Consider the following 15680-nt stretch of genomic DNA (forward strand, 5'->3'; position numbering starts at 1 on the left):
CTCCCGCCTTCGCGCGCGGTTCCGCCGGGGCCGCTGATGCAGTCGGGGTGGGGTCCCCGGCCGCATCCAAAGCGGCCCGGTAGTGCCGGCGTCGGAGTGCAGTCCTCTGACGCTGGCGGAGTAGCGAAGGGGGAGTGACCGGGGTATCGGTCACCTCTGGGGGGCGTTCGATCGCCCCCACGGAACGGGCTCTCCGATAAGGGGAGCACAGGCGCGGCGGTGGCGGTGCGTTCACCCGAGATCCCGCCACCGCCGAGTTCCGCCCGAGTAGGCTGCCGCGGGGGTTTTAGTTGGTGAGAGTCCCACACTACCTCGGAGTCCCACCCCAGGACTCCGAGGTGTGCATAATGCATTTCCCCCGCGTAAAAAAAAAAAAAAAAGTATTGAAGCCCGACTCCCGCGTTGTTGCCATTTTTACCTTCAGCACGGCTAGTACTAGAGACCAATTGTGTTTATTACTCATTTCACTGGCAAGAAAATACATCGCTTTTACCCTCAAACGTTCAAACGCGTAAATTTGGTTACTTGTCGAGTACTGAAATAAATATTAAAGTGTATGTGGTTCTTTCTTGTAAGTGTGGCATGCGTTTCAGGGACTTCTGTGGTCAAGTGGTGGGGGCCCTTTCCCCTACGCTGCCTTTCCCTCAACGGGAGCCGACTTTGCTCGTGGGTGTACATCGAAGAGCAAATTCGGCTTCCGCTAAGGGAAAAAGTGTCGTAGGGGAAGGGCCCGCTACCATTTAGTTCTGAGAGTTACTGAAATTTATGCCAAATTAACATTCGGTGTAACATTTATTTCAGTACTTGAAATAAATGTACGAAGTGGTAGGAGACTTTTCTTCTACGCTACTTTTTCCCCTAGCGGAAGCCGAGTTTGCTCGCGAGGGTACGAGGAAGTAAATATAAATGTCAGATTTTTCAAATTTGAAAATTTTTTTAATAAGTTTATTTTCTGTGGCAGTCCTTGCACATAAAGTTTAATCAGCTTACATTGACAGTGACAGACATGTGCATTTAAAAAGGTGGCAACTTTTTGGTAATTGAAAATAACAAGAGTTTCATAAAAACAAAAATCGTACGTATAAAAAAAGAAGAAATAAGCAAACGATATTTTGTACATTTATGTATCTACAAACAACAAACAATTTATTTTCAAAAATGTATTTTAAAGCTCTGAATGTTGAGAATGACGAAACGAAATATAATTCTCGAGATCGGTTGGTATCTCTGTTCCGTCTAGTTCTTTTTGAAGGGCATAATATCTTTTTCTGACATGATAAGCTGCCATTTTTGGTTGTCTGTCTCTTGTAAATATTCCTTTCTTATTACCACCAACCCTTATGTATGCTATAAAAAAAATGTGTTTACAGGATCTATTAACTATTGAATGATCGTTTATTAATTTTCATCGAATCGTTTACATACTTTGAGCTGTTCGAAAGTCAGCGAAATTCCAAATAAATTCACCGATAAAGAAACCTTCGTTCCTCAATCGGTCGAATGCTTCGAAGTGTTTTGAAAATATTTCTTTTTGATATTCTTCACTCCATACATATTCGGGAAGCTGAAAGGTTTTAATATAAATTGAATGCATTGATGTGAAGAATATAACTGAGAAGTAAGAAAAAAATAACATAATTTCCATAGTATTTAGAATATTCAAATTGTTAAACAATTTACCTCGTGTAAACCGGGCATAGTATCAGCACCGTATTCGGACATAAGCACCGGCTTATTATATTTTCTGTGCCATGCTTCAGCTTCACCGATGACTCTGTTCGTAATCGCATCGAGACGGCCCGGGTTATTGTACCAAGCATTATAGCGGTTAAAGCTGATCACATCAAGATATTCACCTGCCTTATCTTCCTACGAATGCACCATACGTACTTAATTAACAATTAAAATTAAAATTGTTGATGAAAGTCATACATGACAAAAAATAAGTCAAAAACGAATAATGAAGTTTTGTCATGCTATATTTCGTTTACGACTAAATCGATGTTAAAGATTTATCAAATACATCTGCACATTAATGCCATTAAAGTCATGTGTTCGTTTATTGCTACTTATTTTCGTTTACGTTAATAACCATTTAATAACCATTTAATATCCATTACGTAATAACCATTGTCACTGGTATGTTGTTATCTTGTTTTCGATAGTGATTTGACAGAAATTGATAATTAGAAAATGTTAACCCTCAGAAATCACACCCTACCAGAGATGGGCATTATCTAGATCAGAGCTGCATAACTTCTGCTCCCGGAGTTAGTTTCCCACTCCGGGGGTACCCCTACTATGCGGCTCAGGCTACCTTATGCCCTACATACGGACAGGGCCATGACACACTGTCGCGGTAGTCGCCAACGAATCCTTCATTACCCCGATGGTTTTTCCATGTATCGACCCTGCGATACAGATCTCCTCAAAAACCAGACCGTTCGCCGAGACAGCTTTCACTCGGATTCCGAAGGACGCATTGATGTATTCTCGCAATATCCCGATTTTCCACACAGCCCTTTTCCAAATTCCCAATGCTGCCAAGATGTATTCCCTAAATGATATCCCTATTTCCTAGGTCATCCTTTTCTAAATTCCATAAACTTAGCGTCCACCCCCTCCATACCGAAACCCGAAACCCCTTTAAATACTGGTCCCAAACAGGGGATGAGACAGTCATTTTCTGAACTTCAGCAACATCACAACGTCACTCTGCCCAATTGTATTCATATTTGTAAATAATAGTTAAATAAAAACGTATTAAAACCTAATTCGGAGTTACCTTAACGACAACTCTTATGGGCGAGCTGTCGTCAGAGAATTTGTTGTACTTCAAACTGTCAGACGGCGTTGAACTCAATGTAGTGACATACGTATACCATAGATGGTGTTGACAGTGTCTATTTGTAGGGAGCGGATACTGCCGTCTCTCTCCTTCCGTAGTGTCTCCTTCTCCCGCAAGGAGAAAGAGGCGCGTGCATCGCGTTGCCGCCTGCGTGCTGTAGATCCATCTTGTCCGCTGTCGCTACAGCACGTACACGTGCTCGTAGACAATAAAGTCTTTGTTCCATACACGTGGCAGTATTATTTAACCTCCGCGCTACAGTGACCGGGACGTAATATCCCTAGCGTCCCTCAACGCCACATATTTCCTGTAGATTTCCTGTTTGACGCGTGATTATTTCCTGTTGGACGCGTCCATCGTCTTCAGAGTCGGAAGTTTCGACGCGCCGACGCTACGCCATATTTTCATTTGAAACCATTCCGGCCGGCTAATTCTGACTTGAGTAATGTTGAGTTAGTACGCGTGAAAAATTGGTTTTTAAGTTATAAATGATGTCACATCAGTACGACATATATTTCCAAATACTATGAAGGGTAAGGAACGTTTCAAGGAATGGGTTGACGTCATTTCAAGTAAAAAAATTCTTGAAATGAATCCTATGAGAGAATACAACAATTTTCGTATTTGCCATCAGCATTTTACAATACACTGATATCATCAAATATGCTATTACAAAAAACTACAACACTTCAGCATTTAACATCTAAGACAGGTAATGATTTTGATTGTTACAAGTACATAACGATCTGTTTTATAAAATATAGCTAAATATTAAAATTTTTTCATAGAAATATGCCCATCCACCTCTATACTATCTACATCTACATGTACTATAAAAAAACCAGTGGGTCCACCGAACGTTCAGTCAAGTCAGTCACCTTTGAGTCCACACCGTTGTCTTACACCAACAGCTATTAAGTATAGTGGAGATGCTTACAGTGAGAGCAAAACTAAGTACATATACAGGGTGTCCCAAAAATGTCCTCCGACCCGGAAATGGGGCACTCGGGGGGTGAATTGGAACAAGTTTTTCCTCAGCAACAATGTAAACTGAGGCTTCGTTACCGAGATATTAACGAAAAACCGCGACCAATCAGAGCGCGAGTTTGCCAGCCGAGTTCCCGCGATAGCGGTGGCTACGCGCTACGCTTGTACTACGAAACTCCGAACAAGTAGGTCACCATGCATCGCAGGAAACCGCGTATAATAATAGCAAATAAACAAGACGTAACAAATAAAATCAAACTATTTATCATCTGTCGTTTGTTATTTAAAGAGATCAATGAATGAAACGTAAATGTAGGCAAATTATGTTTAACGTAAAAAGACGAATGCACATTTACATTTTTGTAAATTCCTTTTTACGAATTTGTAAATTTCCTTTTCAAATAACGTGTGAACGAAAAGGTAATGTAACAAAGAATAAACGAGAAGTGATTGTAGTTCGGTGAAATTAATAAAACAATAATGACCAATAAACTGAATAGAACTCACCCTTACGGAAATTCACCTGCAGCGTAGAAACCTGCGTCAGTAGGTCAGTGTACCGATCCTGGTCATCGACGGCCCAAACGGTTTATGGCAGGGTATGGCCCAGTTCGCAGGTGATCGCAGGTATACCTCACCAGCCGAAGTTAAGGGTTGTAACGTCAAGTGCGTCCTGGTTATTCCACAGAATACGTACTCGCTTCACTGCACGACCACTAACACTGATCACCCGACACAATCACTTAATGTATTTTTAATCCAACGTGTTGTTACTACGTTAGGAAAATTCGTGGCCTCGGAAAGGGCCGATTGTTTTCAATTTTTCAGATGTTTTACGTAACCAAACACTTGCACAGCAACACCCGCATATCCGTTATTGTGTACGTACCACCATAACATTGCGTAATACTCCCGTGAACTGAACATCTCTGTCGCCCGATTGCTAACCGACTGACAGAATTTTTCCTCTACCCCCAAGTAGTTTCCCATCGTTACATTGTGAGTTCACTCCCACCATGACAAGATTTAGGTAGAAAGAAACCAACGGTTCTAGGATAACACGTGCTTTGCAGAAGTGGAAGGAAAGGACCGTCGCGCAGTTTCTCCAAGGCGCCGTAGCCCGTTAATTTATTGCCAGGGTACCTACTCCTTCGAGATAGAAAACAGACATCACGTGCATCGGCTTAAAAATGTCCGAAATGAAGAGGACCATCAACGTATCCCTTGCTTCGAGTTGGAAAGTACAGTGTACATTGTCTATCTCGAGGAGCAGGGAAGAAAATTTACCGACACGTGTCAGTTGACGCTGCTTGGTCCTGGACGACCACCCTTCTAGAGGCCGGAGTGAAATTTTCGGTTATTTATGGCTTAAAATCTTCGGCCTCGTAGCAACCGTGAACTCACAACAGAATTGACAATCGACAATTTTATTAAAACTTTGTGAAATTGTAGTTCTCATGAAAACATTTCATACGTATTTTTTGTTTAGTATTCCGTCAAATATCTCGGAAATTGTTAGTAATATAAAAACCATATAATTCGTAATATTGTGTTTGTTTTGATATTGAATGTAGCTATATCATTGAATTCCAGAATAATCCCTTTCTTTAAACAATCTTTCGCCGACTCCTGACAGTGCGCGGTGCAGGTAAATCCAAAAAAAATACAACCGTATTCGTTGAACTCTTTTCCGTAAATCATTGACACTTTGATATCGCTTTTAATCTCATTGAAATAGTCTGGAGCGTTAGCGATACCGTCAGTCGACTGTAATAGTGGAGCGCCCGGTTCTTTTACCTGAACCGGGGCGCAATGCTTTCTTCAATAGGTTACTGCTACGTTAATATGAACCGCATCACCCTACCGATAGGCTTATTTTACGGAAAAGAGATTAACGAATACTTTAGTATTTTTTTTGGATTTACCTGCACCGCGCACTATCAGGAGTCGGCGAAAGATTGTTTAAAGAAAGGAATTATTCTGGAATTCAATGATATAGCTACATTCAATATCAAAACAAACACAATATTAGAAATTATATGGTTTTTATATTTCTAATAATTTCCGAGATATTTGACGGAATACTAAACAAAAAATACGTATGAAATGTTTTCATGAGAACTACAATTTCACAAAGTTTTAATAAAATTGTCGATTGTCAATTCTGTTGTGAGTTCACGTTTGCTTCGAGGCCGAAGATTTTAAGCCATAAATAACCGAAAATTTCACTCCGGCCTCTAGAAGGGTGGTCGTCCAGGACCAAGCAGCGTCAACTGACACGTGTCGGTAAATTTTCTTCCCTGCTCCTCGAGATAGACAATGTACACTGTACTTTCCAACTCGAAGCAAGGGATACGTTGATGGTCCTCTTCATTTCGGACATTTTTAAGCCGATGCACGTGATGTCTGTTTTCTATCTCGAAGGAGTAGGTACCCTGGCAATAAATTAACGGGCTACGGCGCCTTGGAGAAACTGCGCGACGGTCCTTTCCTTCCACTTCTGCAAAGCACGTGTTATCCTAGAACCGTTGGTTTCTTTCTACCTAAATTTTGTCGTGGTGGGAGTGAACTCACAATGTATCGATGGGAAACTACTTGGGGGTAGAGGAAAAATTCTGTCAGTCGGTTAGCAATCGGGCGACAGAAATGTTCAGTTCACGGGAGTATTACGCAATGTTATGGTGGTACGTACACAATAACGGATATGCGAGTGTTGCTGTGCAAGAGTTTGTAAAACATCTGAAAAATTGAAAACAATCGGCCCTTTCCGGGGCCACGAATTTTCCTAACGTAGTTATAACACGTTGGATTAAAAATACATTAAGTGATTGTGTCGGGTGATCAGTGTTAGAGGTCATGCAGTGCAGTGAGTACGTATTCTGTGGAATAACCAGGACGCACTTGACGTTACAACCCTTAACTTCGGCTGGTGAGGTATACCTGCGATCACCTGCGAACTGGGCGATACCCTGCCATAAACAGTTTCGGGCGTCGATGACCAGGATCGGTTCAGTGACCTAGTGATACAGGTTTGCAAACTGCAGGTGAATTTCCGAATGGGTGAGTTCTAAGCAATTTATTGCTGCTTAATATTTTCTTAATTTAACGCAAGCTACAGCTTATTTTCGACGATAATTCTGCAAGTTTCTGTACCTAACTTTTTCTTCGGGCTTTTTGAAGAAACTTATTCATTATCAGCAACATTGTTGACAGTGATTAAACTACGAATTTTTACACCAATACCAAATTACGATCACTTCTTGTTTATTCTCTGTTACATTACCTTTTCGTTCACACGTTATTTGAAAAGGAAATTTACAAATTCGTAAAAAGGAATTTACAAAAGTGTAAATGTGCATTCATCTTTTTTACGTTACACATAATTTGCCTACATTTACGTTTCATTCATTGATCTCTTTAAATAACAAACGACAGATGATAAAAAGTATGATTTTATTTGTTACGTCTTGTTTATTTGCTATTATTATACGCGGTTTCCTGCGATGCATGGTGACCTACTTGTTCGGAGTTTTGTAGTACAAGCGTAGCGCGTAGCCACCGCTATCGCGGGAACTCGGCTGGCAACCTCGCGCTCTGATTGGTCACGGTTTTTCGTTAATATCTCGGTAACGAAGCCTCAGTTTACATTGTTGCTAAGGAAAAAGTTGTTCCAATTCACCCCCCGAGTGCCCCATTTCCGGGTCGGAGGACATTTTTGGGACATGTTACATTTGCAGACAAAGTTTTTTCCTTCGTTTCGCAAAATTCACCTTTCTAAATATATTTTTAATTTTGTCATACGCACCCTTTTCAATATGAAAATCATAAATACATTTTTATTTTGCAAAAACGAACCAGTCCGCACGTTTTTAAAAATCTCAAATAAATATATGTGGTTCCTTCAACATTTCTCGATAAGTATGCCTAATTTCATAAGCATCATTTCACAATTGTAGTCAGGATGGAGCTTCAAAGACATACGAGTGCTGTCCCAATGCACAGCGCATGGAATTCCGGTTAAGGGGGCAGACTCCGTGGCCCGTTCGCTGTGTCCGTGGACTCACACAATCAACGGGAACCGTGTATGTATATGCGATGTGCAAGAGAGACGTTCGATTTCGTAGGAACCAACTTGAGCCTCGACAATTGTACAAATGCACTTTTCACTGGTATAGAACTCACCGGTATACTTCCCTACAGGCTGGTCTGGTCCGTATAAACGCCAATAACCACATTCTAATTGAAAGAATTAGAATTTTAGAAAGTGTGCGATTGTGACAGACGCCGATGAAAACACACAAGATGGCTGCACAAGTCACATGTTGTCAAATATCTCACGATTTAATGGTTTTCTCGTCAACCGCAGACCAGACCACCCTGTACACTACTATCACACTATCGTGGAAATTCGATTTGAGTCACTTTATCACTTCTGGAAGGCACAAGTTGGTTCCTACGATTTGATGCGTCCAGACGCAGAAATAAACAGTGGTATAGTTCAAGGATTCTCCGCTAGAGGCGTTTATGGTATTTGTCAGTCACGTTGGCCAGCGTTACCACGAGCATCGATAAAACAGAGGGAGTCGGTAAATGTAACCTCGCAACACGTGGTGGATCGTATCGATTGTTTTGTTACGCTGTTGCCATTCGACAATTCTGCCCGTCAGGAGAACGATGGAACAGCTACGGCCTACGGCTTATGGCGAGATTTCGATTCTCGCGGAACGTAGGAAATAACGACGCGAGGGAAAGAAATCCGAGAATTAAACAATACGTACTAATGTGTGCAAGGATGAACCTTCTTATTCGTACTTGCAATGATGCTTATTTTTTTAATTAATGAAATTACATACGAGATACTTGACATGATATTCTCGAGAAACAAATTGTAAAAATGGCACAATATATATTCCGGGTATTCCACATACGAAAAACATGGAATACTATACAAATCTCTTGTTGGAAATGATATTTATTTATTTTTTATTGACATAATTGACGCAGGTGTTATATACTTACACAAATATTTCATAAAAGAGACACAAAAGGAACACAATTAATCGCATACGCTCTGTCATTCTTTCATTCGTCGCCCAGCGGAGATAGATTTTGTACTAACAACTGATTGCTGTCGCATGCGTACTTAGCGTATCATCTTCGCTACGTCCGCACCTGTTCCACTACGTACTTTTTTTTTAAAATTGGACCAAACGACTTGAGTTTTTTTGAGAAGCTAGAAAGATTAACTTATTAGATGACATGTTTTCGTTATTTCGAAAAAATTACAATTGTTGGAATAGCGAAGAAAATAGTAAAAATATTAAGAAGTTCTTTTTTCATTTTTTTTCTGATCCTATAGTGAAAATTTAACAAATACCTCTTATACACTTAATTAAGATACATACACGCTGAAAATTGCAGGGTATAAGTTGCAAACTATTAAAAGTGGTCAGACTTACAAGTTAGAGTTGCAAATAAGTTACAAAACTAAAAAACTCGTACTTTCGACTTATAAACCTGAAGATTTTTTACTACTTCGGTGCTCGTAGCTTCTTTGCTTTGACCGACGAATTTTGTTATGACTGGGCCCGATAATGGTGGCCTGACCTAGGTCACTCTGAAAGTCACCATCGGGTGTCGATCGAAAACGAAGAGACAGGAATACTGTTTCGTTGAACGTCGACTAGAATGGTCATAAAACCAGCTTTCGATTTCACTATTGTTATTAAGCAGTATTATTGATATATATACATAGATAGTAATGATATACTTAGTCATGGCAATAAGGAAACTGTAACATCGCAGCTTCACTTTTCTTTTTCTTAGATATATAAGTCTACAAGAGGCATATTTCAAATGTTCATTATAGGCTAAGATAAAAAAAGTTGAAAAAAAGTGTCTGTTACTATTTCTGTGCGTGTTTTGTCAAACATTTCCCTGTACATTGTGAAACAACTAATTACAATTAAATCATTAAAACTTAATTATCTAGACTAATCTTTAACTTCTCATAAACATTCAAATCATTTTATGGATAACTAGCTGACGTACCCGCTCTCGCGCGGGCAGTTTCATATTGCAAATCATATTTTAGTTCGTATATACAGACTAGACTGTAATATACCGTGAATAAATAAGCAGCATAGAATTTTGGATAGTGCAATATGAATCACATCGATTTGCGGCTTTTTAAACTTTTTTGTCTGCCTCAGCTCATCGTTAGCTAAAGAACATTGTCGCTTGACTGTTCCTTCGACTAACTTTGGCCAGCAGGAATAAATGGGCTGTTGAGCGCCGGGCGAGAGGCCAGCGACTGACGATCGAAATACAATGTAAACAGATAAGGAATGAAACGCATGAATGCAAATTTAATCTTTTATAGTTTTCAGTATACATTCATTAAAGTGTCACGAATGAACTGAGGAGATTCTGTCGGTGGAAATGAGTCCAAATACGACATCATTCGGATTATTTTCAATAATATATCATTTTCATCCGCAACATTACGTATGAGTAACAATTGTCCAATTACACTCGAATTTGGACGCATTTTAATCGGGAGAATTTCTTCAATTCATTCATGACATTTTCATTAAAATATATTGCAAATTGTAAAAGTTTAAATTTTTATTCGTGCGTCATTCCTTATCTCATCTACGTCTGTTTACATTGTATGCCGATGGGTCGGTCGCTGGCCTTGGACGTTCGGCGAGAATCGAAATCTCGCCACGAGCCGTAGGCCGTAGCTATTCCATCGTTCTCCTCACGGGTAGAATTGCATGTGGGACATAAGGCAACAGCGTCAGAAAAACGATACTGTCCGGCAACAGTGTCGTCGCTTAGGAAATACACAAACCCAGCTTGATGGTAACGGGGAACAAAATTTATTTGTGGGTACTGCCGCTAGATATCGTATTATCAAGCCGTCCCAAATATCGATTTTGTGTTTCCGCTGGCGTCCGATTGTTTACATCCGCGCTTCGATCGATTCAGAGTTGGCCCCAAAGGAGTCTCCCCCTTAAGTGTGTAAGTACACGCTATTATTTCTCTAACCATTGAATATATGAAAACATATTTCATACAAAAATTGTTTGATTTCATGAAACAAACTTAATAGGTTATTTGCATTTCTTTTTTAATTGTTATTTACTGGGCTTTTAATAACAATAAAATTTTTTTTAATGAAACTACATATTTTTATTATTGCCAAGTTATTAAGCAGCTCAAGACGAATTGAACAACACATTTGCAAGTTCTGTTTGAACAATAATTTTTCAGATCACTATTTGAATATTCTCTCGCCGATCATACGTTATGGAAACAAACTAACCGGACTTGATATTTGCCAACTATATTCAATTAAATTGTTATTCAAACAGTACTTTCAAATATATTGTTGAATTTGTTTTGAAATACAAAAAATGACATTGTTATTATTAAACGTGTTTAACAAGTCGTGTTTATAATTTATCAGAAGCGATAATGAACGAATATGAACAGTTAACACTTTCTACATGAGTAAATATGATCGAAATTATGTCGTATTTGGTATCATTTTAATCAGAAAAATCTCACCAATATACTAGTAAAAGTTTCATTAACAACGAATAAAAAATAAAAAAGGTTCATCGTTGCATTAGCGTTGTCTCACCGATACCCCGGAATATGATCAATTTTTGGCTCGTGAATGGGAAGCCGTCTCGGCGCGCCAGAGCAACAATGTACGTACTCGATGGACTCGACGGACGGAGCGTGGGAATATACGACGATTACTGATTAGTCCAAGCGTTCAATCGTCAGCGAATGCACAGAGAGCTGCCGACGAATCAAATGTAGCTGAATCACCTCCAGTCACACGCATTTTTATTACTGGCCGAAAAGGTACACACACACACACACAATCGGACTGTGTGGTCAGCTACAATGTAACCCAGGCGTCGACAACCTTTTTTGGCTGCGGGTCAAAATCAACCAAAATGTGACTATTAAGAAGACGGTTCGGGTCAATGGGTATTTTCATTTTAAAACAGTCCGTTAGTGAATAATAAAATCAATTTTATTAAGAAAACTATTATAATGTGCCTTTAAACTCTTTTTAAGTTAAACATACAAAAACAAAATTCTAATTCTACTTATTATAAAAACAAATATAATTGTCAAATTTTAGTTCATTAATAATTTATGAATTTTATTTATAAGCATTCTCTTCGTTATGAATGGCTCCCCTGATGCTGAATTTGTAACGTCAATTTAGTCAAGTCTGGTTCATACTTAGTCACCTTAAGACGAATACAAGCGTCTAAAGTTTCGGTAGTTAATCAGCCCCTGTTTTTACTTAAAATAAATTTCATGTGTGAAATTCAAGTACAACCAAACGCGGACAAAGTGGCAAAGCCAATTTTTTTCAATGATGAAAATTTCGTAGGAAGTGATACCCAACACGATTATATCACGAGAAGATGATTATTATCTTCCGTGTTTTCTAAATCTTTCCGCAATGTCATGAATTTGTCCGTCCACAACGTTGAACTTTTAAAATCAATCATTATAAACTAAATTGTTAATTTTAAGATATTCAAAATACTGCGAATCTAAAACATTTTTTTCAATTTCGTCAGGCTTTATTATAAACGTAAACATTTCGCCATGCTTCTTAAGGGGGGAGACCCCTTTGGGGCCAATTCCGAATCGATCGAAGCGCTGATATAATCAATCGGACACTAACGAGAACACATAATCTATAATTGGAACAGCTTAATAATATGACATCTAACGGCAATACCCACAAATAAATTTTGTTTGCCATTACCATCAAGTTGGGTTTGTGTATTTACTACGCGAAGACCGTGTTGCCTGAGAGTATCGATTTTTGACAATTCTGCCCATCAGGAGAACGATGGATACCTACGGCTCGTGGCGAGATTTCGACTCTCGCCGAACATAGGAACAGAATGGTGCGACTGAAAGAGATTCAAGAATGAAGCAATACTTACGTATTAATGTGTGCAACGATAAACCTTTTCTATTCGTACTTGCAATGGTGCTAATTTTTTATATTACATACGAAATACTTGAAATGGCATTCCCGAGAAACAATAGTTATTTATCATTTATTGCCCTATTTAATGCAGATGTTATATACTTACACATATATGTGGGATGAATGGTTCGTTGTGCGTGCGTGAGTGCGTGCAGGCGACCGGATCATGTTGCGACGGACCGGCGCCGGTATGTTTGGGAAACTCGAGTGACTGGGAAGATGTGAACGAAGAGTGTTTAGAATTGAGCGATAGGGAAGTGTATGTTTTTACGAATGTAAGCTATGGATGCGAGATACAGAGTGCAAGCGAGACGAATGCAAGGGGGTGAAAGAGTATGTATATGAGGCGTGGAAGTTCGACGGGGCAGTCAGTCGCGGCCGGTTGGAAAGAAAGTGCATCACGGTGCGTTTTGGGAGAGCGAGCGTTTAAACCTGTTAACCTATTAACCTACTAACTAAAATACACTAATATAATAAGTACAGCGTCTAAAATCAATCACCCCATTCCTAGAGAATCCTACATATATTTCATAAAAAGATGCAAAAAGAACACAATTAATCCCATACGCTCTCTCAATCTTTTCATTTGTCGACCAGCGGAAATAGATTTTGAACTAACAACGATTCTTTGACTTTCTTGTATATATGTGCACAGGGATAAGGAAGGAAAGACTTGAAGGATTTGAAAAAAAGTACGATCTTCATATTATCAAAAATGTTTTATTTTATTGAAAATAGTTATTAACATATATGCGGCGGCCACCCCGCCGGCCATCGCGCCGGCTACCACGCCGTCCACCGCGACGGTCGCTATACATGATTTTTTTTATCATTTTTTTTATCTACAACAGTAAAATAAAAATTAGATCTTATAATTATACTCGTACATTTATATCGGTGGTGGGTAACTGTTTGCACACGATCATCGGAAGGAGAAATTCCAGCCGCGCGATACTCGTGAACGATCAGTTGCCCACCTCTGATACCAGAGATGGGTAAATTTTTATTTAAATAAAAATTTCAAATAACGAATAAAAGATAAACAAATTATTTGTCATGCGTCGAATAAAGATAATTCGGGTAATCTTTATAAGACGCATGACAAATAAGTTTTTTATTTGAAGAGAATTTATTTGACGAACACATTTTATAGAAGTACATTATAAAAGTTCACGGTTTCATTCAATCCCTGCTTTCTTCATGGGGCGATAAAACATTGTAACGCGCGTGCCAGACTGCCAACCTTCGACTCCCCAGCGACCCCAGCAGTGATGCCAGAATCGTGGTACTGTTTACCCCCACCACTCTCCCACTCCGACGTACCATCGTCTCCCACTATGACGTCCCGGTTACCCCCACTTTACGTCCACCGTGCTGGCACACATAAGCATATCCAAGCCCTGTCCGTGTCGCTGGCCGTTCGAGAGACGGTGAGCTATATTTAGAAAAGAGTGGGGGTAAACCGTACCACGATTCTACCATCCTGCTGCCTTGGAAATCCTGTTCGAATATCACTGCGGCGAAAATTCACGTTCTCGACGCGATGCCCCGCAACCTAAGCGCGTGAGCAACAGTCAAGAGACCCTGTTCGAATCCCAATGCGGCGGTTTTACTTTTTATTTTTAATTATTTTATAATTTCACTTTGTAACCTCTAAGTAAAATAAAAAACTGAAAAAATATTAATTCGGGAAGCATCTAAAAAGAAGAAAATACATGTTTTTCACTTCAATATCTAAATTTTTTATTATATACATACATATTATGTTGTATACACATAAATTATTTTTACAATTAGATGTTGTCCCTACAACCCTACTCATTACTACTCTGAACATTCGTACAAAAATCTATTAGATTAAAATATTACGTCATAAGTGTAACTTCAGTCTCTTAAAATTTGTTGGCTTTACTTGCCACCTCTAAATTAAGTTTGAATGAAAAGTTAAAAAATATTAATTCGGGAAGCCTTTTTAAAATTCATTTTTCTTTGTTATTGATATATTTCGCCGCTATCAAAAAACCGCTGCAGCTGGTCCACGTATATACGATGCCGAATGGTCTTTTGCTTTTCTCCATATGAATGGAAAAAAACACAATTGAAATAGTAGTTTTAATAACATAAGATAGAATATTAAGATTGCTATGAACTTTTCTTTTTTTTGTTGAATTATTCGGTAATTTCGCTTCCTCACTTTTGAGTAGAAGTTTCGCAGCTAACGAAAGTAACGAAGTACGAGTCTTTTGCTTATGTATATATTTAAAAATAAATAACTATATAAATATAATTATAATCATAATTGTCATAGTGTAAGATAAAATATAAATATTATTGTAAACACAAATTTTAAAAGACTGAAGATACACTTATGACGTAATATTTTAATCTAAAAGATTTTTGTACGAATGTTCAGAGTAGTAATGAGTAGGGTTGTAGGGACAACATCTAATTGTAAAAATAATTTATGTGTATACAACATAACATGTATGTATATAATAAAAAATTTAGATATTGAAGTGGAAAACATGTATTTTCATCTTTTTAGATGTTTCCCGAATTAATATTTTTTAACTTTTTTATTTTACTTACAGGTTACAAAGTGAAATTATAAAATAATTAAAAATAAAAAGTAAAACCGCCGCAATGGGATTCGCACAGGGTCTCTTGACTGTTGCTCACGCGCTTAGGTTGCGGGGCATCGCGTCGAGAACGTGAATTTTCGCCGCAGTGATATTCGAACAGGATTTCCAAGGCAGCAGGATGGTAGAATCGTGGTACGGTTTACCCCCACTCTTTTCTAAATAT

General features: G+C 38.8%; 1 protein-coding gene across 1 annotated transcript in view; it reads right to left on the reverse strand.

Moving 5' to 3' along the window:
- Positions 1-1165: 1165 nt before the first annotated feature.
- Positions 1166-15680, reverse strand: part of LOC107186188 (beta-glucuronidase) — a 124968-nt gene continuing 110453 nt past the window's right edge. Inside the window, exons 8-10 of the mRNA XM_015574009.1 lie at positions 1681-1869; positions 1426-1564; positions 1166-1347 (exon numbers count right to left, since the gene is read on the reverse strand). Of these exons, the coding sequence (XP_015429495.1) occupies positions 1166-1347; positions 1426-1564; positions 1681-1869 (510 nt within the window). The remainder of the gene's footprint in view (positions 1348-1425; positions 1565-1680; positions 1870-15680) is intronic.

The sequence above is a fragment of the Dufourea novaeangliae genome, unplaced genomic scaffold (genome assembly GCF_001272555.1).
Source record: "Dufourea novaeangliae isolate 0120121106 unplaced genomic scaffold, ASM127255v1 scaffold68, whole genome shotgun sequence".
Taxonomy (NCBI): domain Eukaryota; kingdom Metazoa; phylum Arthropoda; class Insecta; order Hymenoptera; family Halictidae; genus Dufourea; species Dufourea novaeangliae.